Source organism: Lutjanus erythropterus, chromosome 11 (assembly GCF_056507025.1).
Source record: "Lutjanus erythropterus isolate fLutEry1 chromosome 11, fLutEry1.hap2, whole genome shotgun sequence".
NCBI classification, from domain to species: domain Eukaryota; kingdom Metazoa; phylum Chordata; class Actinopteri; order Lutjaniformes; family Lutjanidae; genus Lutjanus; species Lutjanus erythropterus.
In genome coordinates, this window is record NC_139327.1 from 38,676,154 (window position 1) to 38,695,372 (window position 19,219).

At 40.6% G+C, this 19,219-nt stretch overlaps 1 protein-coding gene across 1 annotated transcript; it reads right to left on the reverse strand.

Annotated features, from left to right (window-relative positions):
• Positions 1-1,994: 1,994 nt before the first annotated feature.
• Positions 1,995-19,102, reverse strand: uimc1 (ubiquitin interaction motif containing 1). Its single transcript, XM_084730063.1, has 23 exons — positions 19,036-19,102; positions 18,621-18,698; positions 17,778-17,910; positions 16,839-16,923; positions 16,219-16,337; positions 15,685-15,847; positions 15,300-15,469; positions 14,187-14,930; positions 13,664-13,718; positions 13,450-13,556; positions 12,776-12,897; positions 12,345-12,540; positions 11,566-11,670; positions 11,347-11,405; positions 9,806-9,996; positions 9,073-9,143; positions 8,122-8,233; positions 6,918-7,223; positions 6,684-6,765; positions 6,282-6,384; positions 5,990-6,038; positions 5,682-5,715; positions 1,995-4,393 (listed from the first exon to the last, which is right to left on the reverse strand). Exons 3-23 carry the CDS (start codon positions 17,886-17,888, stop codon positions 4,216-4,218), a joined length of 3,162 nt encoding a protein of 1,053 aa, XP_084586189.1. The 5' UTR covers positions 17,889-17,910; positions 18,621-18,698; positions 19,036-19,102; the 3' UTR covers positions 1,995-4,215.
• Positions 19,103-19,219: the final 117 nt, after the last annotated feature.

Here is a 19,219-nt window from a genome sequence, read left to right on the forward strand (position 1 = left end):
TTACTTGTATTAAAATAAATAAATAAAAAGTTGGTAAAATGTTACACTGTTTACTACTTGGCTAAAAAGTTAACAAACCATTACACTGTTTTCTAGATAGTTATTTAGCCAATTTATCTGATTCATAACGGCTCGACAGAGAATCTCTGCATTCTTATTGGCTGAATTAATGGAGCTATGTGGCAAAATAACAGATTAAAAAACAGACAACAGCACAGTAAAGAAGTAAAGAGGAAGTGCATCATCAGCTGGGTTAACTTTCTTCCAGGAACTTGATTATTTTGTTCAATCCTTTTAAAGTCTAAGTTTAAAATTAATACTGGATCACAGTTTAAGTTGGAGTTTTAAGTTTTCCTGCAACAGAAATAAATTTTATCTTTGTTTAGAGCAAAAACTAAACTGAGGTTTTAATTTAATTTTAAGCTAAAACAAAAAAATCAACTGATGCAACCTACGGCCCACATTTTCCTGATTATGCTTTAATTCTACTTTTCAAATCCAGGATACGTGTAACAGAGTATTTTTACAGTGTGATATTAGTACTTTTGCTCCACCACCGTCTGTTACAGAACATAAATGAACAGAATCACACTCTGGTGTAAAGTGTGAGCCTCTGCCTACTTTTGGCCATATATTGTACTCATTGCATGTATTGAATATTGTCTGCAGTTTTTACAGTTTTTACTTCACAGCTTTGTCCTTCCTTTGAACTTGACTTTAACAGTTTTTTTTCTCCTGAATTTTGGTTCGGTTGGTGCAACTGAACATTGTGACAGAGTTACAAAACAACACTCTGCTGCGTGTTGCTTCAAAGTCTCAGGAAACACAGACCAAAGGCCGGCAGTTTGACAGCAAAATGCAACCAGAGCCACTGTATCAGTCCGTCACTGAGACACCGTGAGGAAATATTGTCTCAAGAACAACTGAAGTATCAAAAAATATCATGGAACCAGCATCAGTGTACTACAGCGGGTTTACTTCTGTTCTAAAAAAACAATTAGCAAGTAAAAAAAGTGATTAAGACCAAAGCAAACAGTCAGAAAGAAAGTGGGTGTAAAAACAGTAAATTACACCTCCAACAACTTTACAGGAAATATCTGGGATGATAAATGATGATGATGATGATGATGATGATGATCTTTACAGGAACTCAAAACACGCCAAGGTTACGTTCTGTGTCAGTGGAATGAAACTTTGTCTCCTGATGTTGCTCATCACTTTATCATCTTAAAGGAGGAACTCAGAGTTTTCATGCTTTAATGCATCACACTTCCTTCCCCAAAATATAATTATCATTAATACTGGTTCAAATTCATTTGCAACTGCAAGATGCTGATTGTCTTTTAAAACTACAGTATGTTTTTACTTTTAAATTATGTTGCACCAAACAAGCTTAACATTAAGAAAGATTACATTTAAACCTCTCTTTAAACAGTTAGTTTTTAAGATCAAATTTAATTCTGGCTTCCTGAGGTGTCTGAAGACTGTTTGGCCTTGAAATATCTGCCAGGAAACAAGAAAAACAAAGATGAAAAAGGAGGCTGGCTGCCAATCAGAGCAGAGTAGTTGCAGCCAATCACTGTACAGTAGGGCAGGATCTGAGGGAAAAGTCTTTGGGGGAAAAAAATAAATAACGCATCAGTTGTTAGCTAACTAGTTAGTGAGCACAACGCTAGATAACTAGCTAGCTAATCTACATCAACAGCCAGCTAGCCAGTTAGTATTTTGTTCACATTAGCTGACTTAAGATGTGACTATATCTTTCAACCATCTTTGATATTTTGCTTTCTTTTCAAGACGAGCTGCGCTTGTTGCATACGTACCAACCTTTACTGCTGTTGGATCACAGAGCAAAATGGGGCGGGGCTTAAGAAGGGTCAACTGGGCTTAACAGGTTCCAGCTTCTGAAACGTGAGAAGCTTCTTTGTCATATTACAGTTAAAAGAATATCTTTGGATGTTTAATTGGATTAAAAATGTATTTGAAAACGTCACTCAGGGTTCTATCTCTAGTAAAGTTTTAATATTTTCTGACATTTTAAAGATAAAACAATTAATAATGAGCATATGGACTGAGAATGAAAAGTTTGTTAGTTGCAGCCCTGCAGCTACTATTTACGCCACTGTTGGAAGATGACATCACCGTTCTTAATCAGCTCTGATTGACTCAGCTTCTGTTCCATCAATGAACACAGCACCAAACCTGTTCCAGTCACTAAAAATACTCAGTTTGGCATCAGAGTAACACCAAGCTCGTAACATTTGCATTAGTTAAAGCAGAGGTTCTCAGAGTGGAAGGCTCCAAACAGTTTCAAGGGAGGATCAGTGAATGGAAGTGAAAAAATATTACATTAGTTATCAAAAAGAGGTCACATAAAATCACCTAAATGTGTGTGATTTGGTTAGAGATAGTTCAAATGTATAGTTTTGGGGAACGTACTGATTTTCCCAGAGTCAGACAGTAATAAATGCCTTTGGACAGACCTTTTTTGTGTATTTGGTGTCATCTGAAGTTATATCAGACAGCAACATTAAGGTACTGTGGCTCAACTGACATCCAGAAATTGAGTGAAATTACACAAGTAAAGTCGGGTGGGGTGGGGGCTTTTTCCAAGCTTTGTCTGAGTGGAGGCCCACAGTCTCCGTATGAAAACCCCTGAGTTAAACATTAGCTGAAATGCTAACATCAGGCTGCAGAAGTTAGCATGTGAAATTGCGTGCAAAACCTGTGTGTAAAATTTCAAATTTTAAGATGTTTGCGTACAGCATTTTATTGCAGCATGCTGATGTTTAAAGGGATAGTTTGGGTTTTTTTGAAGCAGGGTTGTATTGCCTCCAGTAGATGACGGTCAAAATGCCTCCAGTTTGGAGAAACAGCAGGAGTACTGGTGCAGGAAGCTAAGCGATGTACTGCTGTAGACAGAGACAGCAGCAAAACATATTTTAGCCACTTAAAAAAGCAACAATAGTTTAAGTGTACAATATATTTATTGAAATATTATTATATTTAGAATATTTTCACAGGTTTACATCGCTGTGAGACAGCCTTGTTTGATGGGGAACTGCCATTATAAAAGCGAAATACAACTCTCTCCAAACCAACCAAACTCCATTGAAAAAAACAGTAATTTTACCTCACAGAACACAGGAGTTGCTGATCTACTGCTGCCTTGATGTTAGTTTGTTTTTGTTATTGTGTGACTTCAGTGATTTCAAAGGTTAATTTACAGTCACTGAAGTCACACAACAATGCAAAAAGACCTAACAGATTGAGGCAGCAGTAGACCAACAACTCCTCTGTTCTTTGAGGTAAAATTACTGTTTTTGTCAATGGAGTTTGGTTGGTTTGAGTGACATTTGAGATAGCGACATTTGGCTCATATAACAGCAGTTTCCCATTGGAAAAGGCGCCAGTACTCTGACTGTAGCTAACCCCAATGCAGAAAAAACTGAACTATCCCTTTAACAATTAACATTAGCATGCTAGTAAATTTGCACGATAGCCCTCTTTCGTGTTAGCATCTACACCTGCCCACAGTTAGCAAGCCAGTATGCTGTGTTAGCATGAAACTCAAAACTCAGATGAGGCTGAAGTAGTCATTAGCTTTAGTGTCATAAAAGAGTCTTTTGACTTCATGGTGGCGCTGGAGGGACAGTCGGAGGATCATCAAAGTCAGTAGGATCCCTCGTGTGGAGAACATGAGCGTCTGCAAAAGATTTCGTGACAATCCATCCCATAGTTTTTGAGATTTGATTGAAGTGTTGGACTCACAGACTCACAGTTAGCATGGCTGCTAACAGTAACTGCTCATATCTGAAACTAAAGGCCAGTAAAATGTTGTTTGTATGAATTTTAAGTACACTCAATGAAACAGTGCTGCGTATTAACAGTTAGACATGAAACCAAACCTACAGTAACAAACAGGAAATGTTTCATGTTTCATGAGGAGGTAGACTGAAACACCTTCAGAATAAACAAACGTAAATACAGAAAACATTTAGTGGCACAAAAAACGGTCCGTCCGCTTTCTTCTGAACACATTCTGAACCTTCAAGTGCTCGATTTGTATTCATTTACCTGCATAAATATCCAAAACTTAACATCAGGAAGGTAAAAAAAGTCATTTCTGATTGTGAAGTCCGACCTGATGATTGTTTAGTCTTTAGTTAAGGCTCTGGTTTCCAGTATTTTCAGTCTGTCTGCAGCAGGTCGTCCTCATCTTCGTCTTCGGCCCAGCTTCTTCGAGGGCTGCCGCTGTTTCTTGAAGTCGATAAGGCAGTCGGTGGCCTCTGAGATCGGAGTGAAGGATCTGATGGGAGAGTCGCTGATCCTGAACGCTGAGACGCCACCCTCCTCCTCGTCATCATCATCATCCCGCAGATCAATAATATCTCTAAGATAAGAACACAAATCCGTTAAAACAGAAAATATTTGTGCACACAGGAAGTTGATGATTTTACTGGTTAACAAACGCTGAGTTAGTCATTTGTTCTTTATTTGTGTTGACTGATCTCATGTAAGACCGCAGACATAATTAACTTTCATTAATAAATATAATGATGAAACAGTAAAACTCTTTTCAGAGTGGAATATGAAATACTGACTACTGCTTTTTGTGGCTTACTTTTTTGCTTCTCACCCATCAATGTAATCATACATTAGTTTATTTCACAATACTTGTTTTGCTCTGAAATTTCAACAGCGCACAAGCATGACATGACTGGTCACTTATAACTTCCTTCATGCAGCTATCATGAAGAATAAAAGCTGAAAAAGAACAGAAGGAGATTTAAAAAATGCATCTACAGAGCTAAACAAGGAGGACTGCTGGTTTTCACTTGGCTTCAAGAGAAAAATGTTATGTCCGGCTCATAAATCAAACTATTTTGATTATCAAGTAATTATGAAAGTGTTTTTCATGTGAAGACAGCAGAAAATGCTGTTTTAAGCCTCTCAAATACGAAGACTTCCTGCTTTTCTTGATTTATTATCATATTAAACTGAATATTTGGTCATTGAATAACAAAACAAGACATTTAAAGACTCTGAAACACTGGGATTGTTTTGTGAGATATTTGATTACTGCTAATAAATAAAAAAATTTGTACAGAGGCAAGTAAAAACTGACTTTGGGCAAGTAGATTTCTTATCAACTTGTCCAACTGACCCTTCACCAAGCCCCACCTCCAACCAGCAACTGTCCAATCATAGCTTAGCAACCATAACTACTCATGAGTCTGAACGGTGGCGTCTTTTTTGTCGTCTTTCAAAAACATGAAACACAAGAGCACACGTGTGGTGAATGGACTAAACTCTGTCTCCATCTGCTCTAACAGAAGCTGCAAACGTTAGCATGTCTGGCTAACTAATGCTAGCTTTAACTTTACCTCCAGATAAACCTGTTAGATCCCAACAACAGTATAGCAACAGTAACATAGGAGGGCGGGGCCTAGCAAAGGGTCAGCTGGTTCTGCATCGGATGTTAGTCCCCATTAGTCACTGAGAAAATGGGGAAATAAAGTCCAGGTTGAAAAACACTGAAGTTACCCTTTAACAGTCTCACAAAAGTAAATGTGACGGTTAAATATCAGCACAGACATTTCTACAACATCAGTCCACTGACAGGTCTGAATATTTCTGATACAGCGAGGCGTTAAAACAGAGTGTGTGAGGCGTCTCACCCCGGTTGGAGTTTGGATCCAGACGGCCCGGCCTCTGAGAACACAGAAACACAACATGTCAGTAAAATATCAGTCAACTAAAGTTCGACTGATCAGAGTTTTGAGAGCCGATTCCTCTGCTGATACATTTGTTCTGTTTTTGTCTGGATGCTGATCTTCATCTGAGGTGAAAATCTCACCTGTAAGCCAGTTAATCTGGTTTTGTTTAAAAACAAACCCTGAATGCTCATCTTGAAGAATGTATAGTTATCGTTGCTGGTGTGACAGTCTTTTACTCTCGTTTCACTTTTAAAGACTTTCAGACTCACCTGAATCTCTGCTCTCTGTTTTCTCCAGGGCCGACAGCAGGTTTCCCTTCTGGAAGGTCAGAAATATAGAAAACAAAAAGTTATTCTTTATCCTCAACAAAACAGACTACATCCAAAAAAAGCAAGAACATAAACGTGAAGGGGGTTCAGCTCCACGTCTCTGCATCTCCAAGTGTAATTTTGAGCTTTGGTTGTACAGTAACTTCTTTTCAACTCACTAATTTCCATCGCTGTGTCAGCTGAGGTGTGTTACTGTTATTACTGAATGGTTCAGTGAGTAATGGAGGCTCACCGCTGCAGACTTCGATGTCTGCCGTTGGATGCAGAGCTCTGTGTGTGTGCTGTAGTCTCTCAGAGGAACACTCTTCTGACAGATGAAACATTTCTCTTGGGTTCTGTGGAAAATAAAACCAAATTTAAATAAAACTGACCACCTGAAAACACTGAGCCGTTCCTGTCACCTACAGAGCTGCAACACGTTTTGAAGAAAAAAAAAATCTCTGATTTCAGCTTCTTAAATGTGAATAATTTTTGTCAACTGAATAGTTTTGGATTTTGAGTAAAACAAGACATTTGAGGACCTCATGTTGGGTTTTAGGACACGAAGGGACATTTTTCAGCATTTTCTGACATTTTAAAACAAACAACCAGTTGATCGACTATGAAAATAATTGTTAGTTGCAGCCCTACTTACTTAACAGTGTTGGAGGGGTCGCTGGTCTCTTCAGGAGTCACTTCTGCTCTCCTTGCTCTCGTCCGACGGGGCTTCGACGACACTACAGAGTGGAAAAAGGTTTTGAAGCACGAATATAACAACAGACACTGTTTAAACTGATGTTAACAGCTGGATGTCTCATCGACTCACAAAAACGGTCCTGAATTCTGTTTACAGAAGCCTGAGTGTCTTTTAAAATAAAGCCTCTGTCACCTTGGGCGTCGGCTTTTGGTCTCCTCTCGGCCACGACGGCCACCTCTCCGTCGCAGTAGGCAGCGTGCATCTCGATCTCCGTCGCGGGGAAGGATCCCTGGCAGATGGGACAGTCCACGCTGGTTTCAGGGCTCTGAGGGATGACGGCGGGTTCCAGTTCGGGAGACGACGACCGCTGAAGCCCTCGGTGCGTTATCTCCTCCACATCTGGATCCCCCCTGGCCTCCTCTGTCGCCTCCCGCTCTTTTCTCACGTCGTCGCTGCTGCTGACGGCGGCGTTTCCCTTCGTCTCTCTGTCCACTGGAGCTGAAAACACACAGACGCTCATGTTTTTACGTTAATTTCTTCCCAACAGAATCAGGGAGCAGTGACCACAGAGACGGTGACACCGAGGAAAAAGGGGTTTAAAGTTTTTATAGTTTTAATGTTTCATGTTTTAGGCCCTTTGAAGTTCACAATTTTGCCCCAAACACTAATGCCTGCTATTAATACTTATATTGAACCAACGCAATATATACATCAGAGCTGCAATGATTAATTGATTATTAATCGGCTATCATAAGATCAACAACTGTTCTGATAATCAATTAATCCTTTTGCATCATTTTGTTTTAATTAAAAATGTCTAAATTCTCAGATTTCAGCTTCTTGAATGTGAATATTTTCTGGTTTCTTTGCTTCTCTCTGACAGTAAACTGAAAATCTTTGGGTTGTGGACAAAAACAACACATCTGATATTTTATGAACCAAACAACAAATTAATTAACCCAGAAAATAATTATTACTCGCAGCCCTAATATAAATTCCAACTTTAATAGATTTATTGTAAATTTGAAGGTAGTGTCAGTTACTGCTCCTCTTCCAGGTTAGTTAGCTTTAGCAGAAGTTGAGTTAGGTTATTACCTCCGTCATGATTACATTTAGCTAAAGCCTCATTTAGTAACTGAATTACAAAGATGTCAGTTCATCAAAATCAATATTTTTCAGTTACGGCAAAAGAAAAAGCATACCTTTAATTTCAGCGTTAGCAAAGGTTAGCCTAGATCACCTGACTGACAGACAGCTGAACTTAACGTGCCATTTTCACAGGAACTATGTCCTTCTATTGCACAATATTTGTATCATTGTAAAACAGATAAAAACAGCCAGGGTGATAAAATCTGTGTCAGCAGACAGAATACCACAAATATTTGTTAAGCCTCACCATCCACCTCCACCTCCACCTCCATCTCCTCGTCCTGCAGCTCGCCTCTGGCTGGAGAATCGTCCTGGAGAATCATCTCGACCTCTGGCAGCTCCGGGCTCTTAGGTGGGAGCTGTGGAGAAAACCCAGCAAGGTTAGACGACTCTATTTACTGTCGGACGGAAATCAAAACCAGAGAAAATGACATGGTGGTGACGCATGTTCCTGTCACGGATCAATGAAGTTCAACTGATCTGGAATGGTGTGATTGCAAATCGCTGCCATCTGCCAGGTGAACGTGGGTTTGTTATCACAGTGAAACAGGAAAAACAAGTCAAGTTGTTGATTCAAGTCTAAATGCTTGCTTCTTAATAAACCAAATCTAAACATCTGGTTTGTCTGCAGCAGACGTGAGCGTGATTCTGGCCTGTGGCCCGTTGCTGCAGGTCATCCCCTCCTTTTCTCCCTGCTCTCCTGTCAAACCTGATTGATCGATTGAAACTTTTATCGTTGGAACAAGTCTGACATTTGTTTTGCGACACAGACAACAAACGTCAGGACAAGAAACACAATTCATACATCCAACATGAAAAAAATTATAAAAAAAAAAAAATTTTGCACAAACTGAGACTAAAAAGGATTTTCTACAACATGAAAGTCAGGATCAGGTCGGACACAGATCCAATCAGCACGCACTGAGCGGCGATCGCTACTGATTGATTCTACGCAGGCCTGCCTCGTCTCGAATGAGCTTAATGTCATGGACGCTATGAAGTACAAACTCAGGATGGATTTTAGAAAGTACACAATAAGTATTCACACAATAAAGTGCACACTGCTGTAAGTATTACTGCCAGAGTTTAGTTTAAAAAATTCTGATCTGATCGGATCGTTCAGGTTTAAATTACATCAGTCTGTCTGCAGGTGTCAAGTTACTGTCGTCCACCGACTGCGGAGTATTTCTGAGCTCACCTCTGCTCCAGCGTCGGTGTCCATCATCAGATCTTGCGTCCTGTCGTCATCGATGTCGCTCAGCTGAGTCTCTGGTGTCAGAGAGATCACAGAATATTAAGATTAAGTTATGTCCTTCTGTCTGGGGGACATTAAAAACTGCACCTTGGACACAAAGACTCTGTCTGGGACACAGTAAAAAGGAAAAGGGCGGGGTGATTGGATGAATATATCGTTGAGTCTTTCATCAGTTGTTTTTTCGGGGTGATTTTGGTCATTTTACTTGATTTAATGACCTGCAGAGCGAGTGCCGCTGCGAGGGAACTGACCTGGTGACTGTTGGAACAGCAGAAAGACGGACGGAAGGTTTTGGTGAGTTTTATTTTGTTTTCAAGTTTGAATTAAGTTTGTTTTACGATCAGTTAAGAAGGCATCATAGTCCGGTAGAAGTGAGAAACCTGGATTCAGAAGGTGTGTGTTTTATTGTTGAAAATAGGAGAACAAATGTTTCCTGTCTTGACATTCATTTATCAACTTGCAGAACTTCCATGAGCGAGTCGATGAAGTGATGTAAGTCACTAAAACAAAGTTATTAAACTACATTTATCATGTTTGGTAAGTGAGGAACACGTGAAAGTAAAATGTGAGACAGTCGCGTGTTAAGGTACGGTGTGAACTTTAATGTGTTAGATGCTTAAAAAATACAAAACTTGAAAGCACCTTGATAACCAAATGAAATGTGGAGCTTCAGTACCTGGACAAACCTCACAGTCATCAGTATCCACCTGTCCGCCTCCTTCACCTTCATTCTTCTTCTGCTCCTCCTCTTTGTTCTGGTTCTCTTCCTCTTCTTCTTCACCTTTGTTTTCTTCTTCCTCCTCTGCCTCAGGAGGAGGAGTATCGTCTGTGTCAGAGAGTTTTTTACCTCTCAGTCTGCGGCCGCGCCTGAAAACAGTTTTCAGTAAGTAAACAGGAGTCATCAGGCTGTTCCACAAATTGTTTGTTTTTTGTAAATTTGTGTGAACCTGAAGGTCTGCAGTTCAGAGCAGATTAACCCATCAACAACTTTAATCTGCATCTTTTTTTAATTCATCATTATATTGTTATATCTTTGATCCTTTTCTGATGGAAAAGACAATGAGCTTTATCACTTTTTTTTTACGTTGATGAAGTTTCTCGATGATGCTTGGATACTTGTTTCAAGTTTTGAAGATTTTGCTCGTAACAGAGGTTTTCTAAATTGTGTTACTGCTGCGTTTACTGAAGCAAAAGCTTTTAAAACTTCTGCCACTGTGAAAACGTGAGAAGTAAGTGAGAGAAACAAGGACACTTTTAAGGCTAAAGAGAAGTTCTGACAAACGTGACTCACGTCGGCTCCTTCAGCTGCTGTGGACGCCGTTGATCGAACAGATCTCAGTCACACAGACTGCGGCGGTGTTTGTTTAAAAAACACAACAATATGAATGAATTTATGAAGTGATATTAAATCTTAAGCATCGGGAAAGAGTAAACTGTCATTACTCTGTTACTCCCAGTAATTAAAATGTTTGTGCAATATTCCCTTAAAGCCATGAAGGCATTTTTCTAAATTAATAAATAATAAGTTTCTGCCTCAAATCAGACTGATAAGACGTCAAAGTTTTGGTTCAGAGCCATTCTCTGGATTTCTAATCTGATTTACTGCTGACATCTAGTGGCAGAAATACACCACTGTGCTGTTAATGTGCAGTGTGAGAGTGTGAGTGTGTGTGTGTGTGTGTGTGTGTGTGTGTGTGTGTGTGTGTGTGTGTGTGTCAAACAAAATCACTTAATTTATCAGTAGAGCTGCAACGATTAGCTGATTAATTGTTTAGTTAATCGAAAGAAAAGTTTCAAACTATTTTGATAAAAGTGGTTTCACCCTTTTTTCCCCAAACAAAAATGTTGTTGTTGCTGTTGGCTGTATAAAGAGAACAGTCCAAACCTGCTCTATTTGCTATTTCTAAAGTTTTCAATTTGGTGAACTTCACCAACACAAACTGCACGAGTTTCTGTTTCCACAAAACAAACAGTAGATTCATTTCTTGTATAACAACGATCAAAATAGTGCATCAGTACACACAGTACATACTTTTATACCTTTAGTCCAATTGGTTTACAGTAAATAATCATAATGACTATGTCTTAATAATCTTTTTTTATTTTAAACTAGTCTTTCATTCTTTGAGCGTCCTGGTTTGAGACTGAAGAGACAAACACTATACACACATTTCTGCACCACAGAAGAAGAGCTGCTGAAATTCATTAAGGTTTTACCTTCGAGAGAAAAGCTGTTCTTGAGGAGATTCAGGCAGCGACTCAGGTGATGGAGATTTCTGCAGAAAAAATGGATAACAGTTGTTGAATAACTTACAGTGAATGTTTTTTATTGAATTGAGTTCCAGTCCAGCAAATAAACAAAAACAGTCCATAAATAAACCAGTGAGAGACTGAGCAGCATCCATGTTAAAGTCATCATCATCATCATCATCGTACCTCCGGCTGGGGCAGGATGGCCTCCCCCCACTCAGCCTTCCTCAGCAGACACCTCTGAGCCTGCTTCAGACTCTTCTCATACACCTCCAGCTGAGCCAGGATCACCTGAAAGCAGGGACACAGGAGGACGGACGGACGACCAAACAGATGAAAAAGTAAGTTACATTTCAAATTTCATGGATTTTTATTCTTGTATTACAGACTGAGACAATGAAAGAAGAGAGGAAGAGAAATGCAAAAGGTTTCCATCCAAATATGCTGAATTTGAACAGAAATTAGAGAAAATCTGCAACAGAAAATGAAACTTAAAGTGTGTTTTCATCCACAACTTTTATGTGAATATTAGGAGTTTCAAAGTTTCAGTCAAAGCTCAAATGATGGAAAACCAAACAGAAAACATCATGTTTTAATGTGAAGATGGTCACAGTCTCCTCATCACACGATTCACGTGTCATTTATTCACTGACTTTGCGTCCACTGTGTCACATTTTATTCTTCCACCTTCAGCCGAGCGTAAAAACTTTTTGTGACATTACAAAGTTTTTCTCTCTGATGTTTTTATGTGCAAAATGAAAATGTGCATATTTAAGGTGGATGGAAAAAACACCTTCAGAGAGAAAAGAACATGTGCAGTAAAACCTCACATTTGAGAAGCTGCAACTAGATATCATAATTTTCACTGGATAAAAAAACTTTAAATTGTTTGATTAATTGGTGGAACTGGTGTGCAGAACCACTATAAATGGAAAAAGTGTTGATTAGAAGACAGAAACCTTCACCTTTGTGTAGCTGTCTGGGTCCAGGCCTCGCGGACAGAAGGGAACCCCCCAGTAGTAGTGCACCGTCGACCCGCCTGCAGGCTCCCCAGGTGGGGCTGAAGCCTCGCAGTTTGTTCCCTGACTGCTGATCGGTCGCTGCTCTCGCTCTGTGGTGGAAATCTGCTGTCGGCTGGTGGATGCAGAAGAGGAAGATGGTCTGAGTGAGAAGTGGGGAGAGTTACAGTGAGCTGGAGTGTTTAATGGGACAAGTAAGTAAAGTTTATTTCAGACCTGGAGGTTATTTGTGCAACTAATTTAAAACTGATAAACAACTAAATCAACATAATCTGGACTCACAGCGTGTCGGGTATCATCACTCAGAAAACAAAATGTATTATCAATGAGACGTGATACAGAAACTCTTATGATGTTGGAGGGTTTTTTTTCTGTACCTGCAGTTTGACTCGGTCGTCCCTGGAGAAGCTGCAGTTTCGTGGTTCAGGGAAGCAGACTGGCTGTCGGCCTGGTGAACTGGTCTCTCCTCTGGGAAGACTGGGCTGGGAGAGCCCACCGGCTGCAACAAGCGGAGGGAAGAACCAAAGAAAAAAAAAAACTGTTGATTTTCCTGATAGAACATCACACTAATCAAACTTCTATTTCAAACACTGTGACTTAACTGATTACACACATTCATAAGTGCCAATGTAAGGAAATACTGAAACAGATGGAAGCAAAGATTTATTTAAGAAGCGTGTTCAGTCCGTCTCTGCAGTGATCTTTTCTATAATACTGTCAGAAACGTAGAGTAACAATCTGAGCCTGTCAGTGACAAACACACTCTGACAGACTTATTTGTCCTCCAGATGTTGCAGCCTGTTTTTTTGAGGCAGCAGGACAGTGTGTGTGTGTGTGTGTGTGTTTGTGTGTGTGTGTGTGTGTGTGTGTGTGTGTGTGTTTGTGTATGTGTGTGTGTGTGTGTGTGTGTGTGTGTGTGTGTGAGATTGGGTCAAAATAAACTGTGTGTCAGAGTAACACAGGAACACGTCACCCTGTGCAGCAGTGTGGCTCACTGATGTTTTTGTTTTAATGGAGCTCTATGCTTCTGGTCTTTTTACTGGATTTTTACCGTGATGTCATCGTCCTCGTCAGACCAGTGCAGCCTCATATCACTGGTCAGCTCCATCTCGGCCAAGTACCTGTTGGACATTTCCTTCGGCTCCTCCTCTGCATCATCTAAAAGCAGGAAACACACAGAACTCCGATCACACTCCGATCAAGCCTCATCACGTGACCACTGAATTCAAACTATTAAGAAAGTAAAATGTGATGTGTGACTGTACCCGACTTCAATGACTCGTTAAGCCGGACGTCTCGATCGTGATCAGTCTCACCGTCCTGAATTCAAAAGCAGGAAGAACATGAGCAGACATGAGCAGGAAGAAGTCTGGATGTTAGGACTGAAATACTACAAGATGCAAAAAAAGACACTGCTTCATGTCTGAAAATCATTAAAGTCTGAGAAACATCGATAACCAAAAAAACAGTTATGAAGCGATATGATCCATTCTTCATTTCAGCCCCTTTGAGGAGACTTTGCAAGTGTATGATGATTTTAAAATGCTGCACAAAAAACTCTATTATGTAAAAATATTTTTGAAGAACAGATGAAAACCTAAATAAAGACGGGCTTTATTTACGTTTTAACACCACCAGGCTGCTGGCTGCTGATGTCACACTGAAAACAGGACAAAAAGACTTTCAGCCTCAGGGCTGAAGAGAGACTCCGCCTGTTTCACTGCTGTGAAGTCACTCGTCCAACAGGGACTTTGTTTTGTTTTGAAGCGTACAGAAACCTGGACTCACCTGTCTCAGACTCCTGTCCTCACGTCCCCTGGCAGTGGCTGAACTCCCCTCACTGCCTGAACCCCTGAGCTCTGCAGCCGAAGGACTCGCAGAGACTTCCTGGACACCACGATGAACCTTCAGTGGTCGTCCAGTCCTGCCGAACACTGGACTGGTACTGCGATCATGATCCTGCTCCGTCTGTCCTCCATCAGTCTCTGAGGACGCAGGACTTTTGCAGTTCGCTGATGTTTCTGGGGGAGGGGGGCTGCTGGGAGGGCCGTGGCTGCTTGGGAATACTGGGCTCTTAGGCCTGCAGGACGCGGACCTCACAGAGGAGGTTAAACTCTCCTGAGAGGAGAACGTGAACCCTGAGTTACAGACACTGGCTTGTGGTTTGCAGGCACTTGGAGACTTCTCGTGCTGAGTATTCCTGCCAAATACTGGACTTTTAAAACACTCGGGACTCTTTGCCGTCTCTTCATCGTCTCCCTGATCAGTCCCTGAGAAGACAGGACTGTCGGGAAGCGCTGACGCGAGGTTACCGGAGCTTTTGGGAAATGTTGGGCTCTTGGGTCGAGCAGCTGAGGGGTGTTCAGGGGATGTCCGACTCTCCTGAGAGCATAACACGAATCCTGAGTTTCTGCAGGACTGCAGCAGGTCCTGGCTCAGCCGGGGGACCTGGACCTCTGCTCTGCAGCCAGTCAAGGGGAAGACGGGGGATTTGTGGAGCTGACAGTCGTCGATCTGGGTCGAGTCAGAGCTCTGAGAAGACAAATACACACATGATCATTCATTTGGACTCATGTTTAAGTCCACATACTTTAATGTTTGGCTTATCTGCTCTTCTCCATTTTACATCATTGTAAATTATTATTCCATAAAGTTTAAAGAAAATTAATTTATTTTGATCATTGGCTTTTCATCTGTTTTAAATCATTGTAAAATGAATGATTGAAATAAGAAAGTCATCAGCAGCTGCAGCCACAAGCTGAATATCTTTGGATATGAATTATTTTATTCTAAGAAACTGTGACCAGCAGTGTTTCCTGACATTTTCGGACTACACACGTAAGTTAAATAACCAAACCAAAAATCAAAAGACTAGAAAAGTCTGAAGTCTTATGGACGAACCTGAGGTGAGTCCAGATGCAGGTCCAGGATCTCTGTGCTGCAGGGTGAAGAAGCCTGAGAGTCAACTTTCTGAGTTTGAGACAAGTCTGGCATCTCCAGCAGAGGACTTCCTTCTTTCCTTTTACGCTTTTTAACACAGTTAATATATTCAGGTCCACTTCTTTTTGCTCCTGGGAACACAATACAGCATTTTTCAAAATTTTAAGTTTCAGCAGTTTGATTTTAATGCCGATGATTAAATGACAAAATGACATATTTGTTTTTTTTCCTTTCCTGCTGCAGTACTTCAGCTGAATCTTGATGTTACTTGAATTGGTGCAGAAGGAAACTGAGCACTGTGGGATATTTTACAGCATAAATCCATCAGCGGTTCTCAGTGACTTACCCGGCTCTGGTGTGCAGCCGTCCTCTGACGCTCCCTGATCGATGGCGGGCTTCCCGTTTGAGTACAAGAGTTTCCGTCGCGAGGAGATTCGATGGGAGGGTTCGGGATCAGCGAGCAGGCTCTGACTCTGGGAAGGCAGACACGGTTGTGTCTGACTGACCATCTTCAAGAGAAAAAACACAAAGGCTTACTATATTAACTAATAATGAACTGGATACTAAATTAACTTGTGTAAATGCTTGACTCTTTGAGACAGACTGATGCAATGTGTCAAAAACGGTTACACAGTTACATTCCTGAAGTATAAACCACATCAATTTGACTGTAAACTATATTTAGAATATTTTCACTGCTTTATTTTGCTGCCTTTTCTGACAGGAGACCACACTTATATAAGTCAAGTACCGATCTCTCCAAAGCAACCAGACTCTTCTGACAAAAACAGTCATTTTACTTTGTAGAACACAGTAGCGTCTGAAAGACCGTCTCCTCTGTGATCACATACTTGACCAATAAAGCTGACTGTGTACTCACACTCTCCTGAATGGCTTTCATCACGGCCTCTTCCTCTTTCTGCAGCCTGAGCGCAGTGATGCTGGCTTCCTGTTCACTCAGACGCAGGGCCAAGTCCATCATCTCCTCCTCTGTCATCTCTGAAAACAACACAGACAGGCTGACACAGGGTTGTATTTATTACAGACTCACAAAAAATACACTGGCTTTAAATCTGACTAACACAGTGACTTAATTAGTATGGATATATGATTTTTATTTTTATTATTCTGTAGACTTAGACTTGTACATATGAAACTTCTGATGCCATCACTAACTCTGCATCTCAAAAGCAATTACAGTAGCTTCAATAAAGTTCTGGTGATCATACGTATCCACACACAGACTGATGCAACCATCACAACAAAATATTGAAGGTACAGTATCACGTGTAGTGACTGTGTGACATTTAAAGTTATCTTGACATCAGTTTCACATGTTTCTCGTCACGATAAGAACATCTGTATATCAGTTGTCTGCGTTTAAAATTATTTCTGTATTTCCCAAACTCGAGCAGTGTTTTCTCCTGCACAAAAACACAGAAACATTAAAAGTCAAGTGTTTTATAATGATTTTGGTATCCTACATGTCATGTGAAGTACCTTTGGATTTGGATTTGTTTTCCCTCTCCCTCCTGCGTTTTGCTCTTGTTGACACAGGCAGCAGAAGTGATGATGAGAGCTCATCCTGGAAGAACAAACAGAGTTTTAGTGACATCATTTCCCCTAATTCATAAATGACTCTTGCCTCACCGGGGTATTTGCAGGTATCCTGATGCTAAATTTAATCCCTTTTAAGACTCTAGCTGGTTTCATCAGCGACTCACCTTAACTTACATTTACTACACATTAATTGTAAGATAACACAATTAAACAGCCTTTGTGCGCACACAGTTTAAGTCATGAATCTACACAGAGTTTTGTGCATCCGGCCTCTGCTGTAGCACTTTCACGTGGGAGCACTGATTCACTGAGGCTGCCCTTATCACTTACTGACACACAGAGCGGTACACTCCTCATCCTCCAACCATTTGTCCTTTGACTAGGTAGTTTTACGGGCCTTCACGTAATACTATCAAGCTACAAAATGCAATACGTTGGAAAACATTTTTAATACTTCCTAAAGACCTTAATTGTCACTAAACTGATTTATCAACTTTAAAACCTTTTTAAGATTCCATACACACCCTGTTCACTGATCTTGACTGACCTTCTGCCCTTTTTAATCTGAAGAATTCATCAAACTATGTTCAAATTATTACACAATTACCACTTATAATTTATGAACGAGTCACAGCTGAATCAACAAACCTGCTCTGTTAACATTTTTCATAAGAAAGTTGGCAGGCTCCTGCAGGAGATTTCGGTCTGGGAAAGAAACTGTGGTTGGAATGTAAATGAAAAAATGAAAACACTGAATGAACCCTGAGCTTCACCTGCTTTAGAACAAGGCTCAGTGACGCCGTGCTCTAACTCCTCAGTTTAGAAATATGAACCCGTATTTATCTCAGTTGATTCTGGCTAATGTTCACGTGTCTTTACATTTTCATCTCTGTCGTTGACAGCTTCATCGTCCTGTGTGTCTTCGTCAATCTGCTGGCTTCCAGAGGGAACGTCGCTGGCGTCCTTGACTACTTGCTTCCTCAGAGCCATCCTTGCCGCCTCCTGAGAAACTCTGAACATCGGAGACACAAAAAAGAGTGAAGTTTCAAAACCACACAGTCCACCGGTTTTCCAGATATTTTTTAAATCTTAAAAGGATTTAGAGGGATAGATCAGATGAATTAAAACTGAGATGTACAAGGTAATTAACCATGGTTGATATATTATCTACAGTAGATGGCTGTCGAAAAGCAGCAGGAGTGCTGATATAGAAAGCTAAACAATGTACTGCTGTGAACAGGGTCAGCAGCAAAAAGCATTTTAGCCACCTAAAACTGAATTACAATTTTCATGTTCACTTAAAATAACTATTTAAATGATGATGTGATATTTATTGAAGTCTGCAGCGAACAAACAGGTTTTATTTCTTGTGACGAAGAAGAGTTTTGGGCCAGGTCATCTATGCAGCTCTATATTACCTGATTATTATGCTGTTTTCTCATACAATTTTACTTTTTCAAAAAATGCAATTTGGATATTGCACTTGGCCATATTGCGATTAATCGTGCAGCCCTGTGGCACTGAGGTGATTTCAACGAGGCAGAACAAACTTTAGACTAAAGCTGAGTATTAAATCAGAGTAAGTCACAGCTTAGATAATATGATATAAGAGGCCACGTGATTTCTTTGTAACTGTACGTATTAAACGCACAGTATTAACCCTGAACTGCTGCAAAGCCAATGACAGAGCATCATCCTGGCCCACTCTCAGCAGGTAGCTACCTGATGATGAAGAATGTCCTCCTCTTCCTCTCATCTGTCCGGGCGGGGGTCCGTGTGACGGGATGGCACCGACTCACCCTGTGTGTTAAGTGTGTTAGAGTTAAAACAGCCGAGTGAGAAGACAGAGACGTCGGAAATCAGAATAAATCACATCACACACTGTTCAGCTCCGCTCAGATTTCACTCACAGCAAATATCTGACACAGTTAGCTTACACGGCGCGAGAACATCCGTCGATATGGAAACAAACTGAAAACACGAGACACTAAAAACTGCGGATAAAGTTCGCATTTTCGATTTTCTGTTTAATTTAACCGCACAATGAAAGAACGCATGTGGCGTGTGTGTGTTGATTAGGTGAACAGCTACACAAAACGGCAGTAAATCAAACAATATTCATTTTCAAAACACTCACAGTAGAGTTTTCCTCACTTTCGCGGCGCCATGTTTGTTTCTGTTTACGTAATCACGTGACGCATACGTATGGCGCGTCTTTCACGCTGCCTTCACGAACTGTCGGTTAATATCGCCTCATTGTTGCCTTCACGGACTACGGCCATAACCTCGTTGTTAGCGTTGTGAAAGACACAGTGGCACAG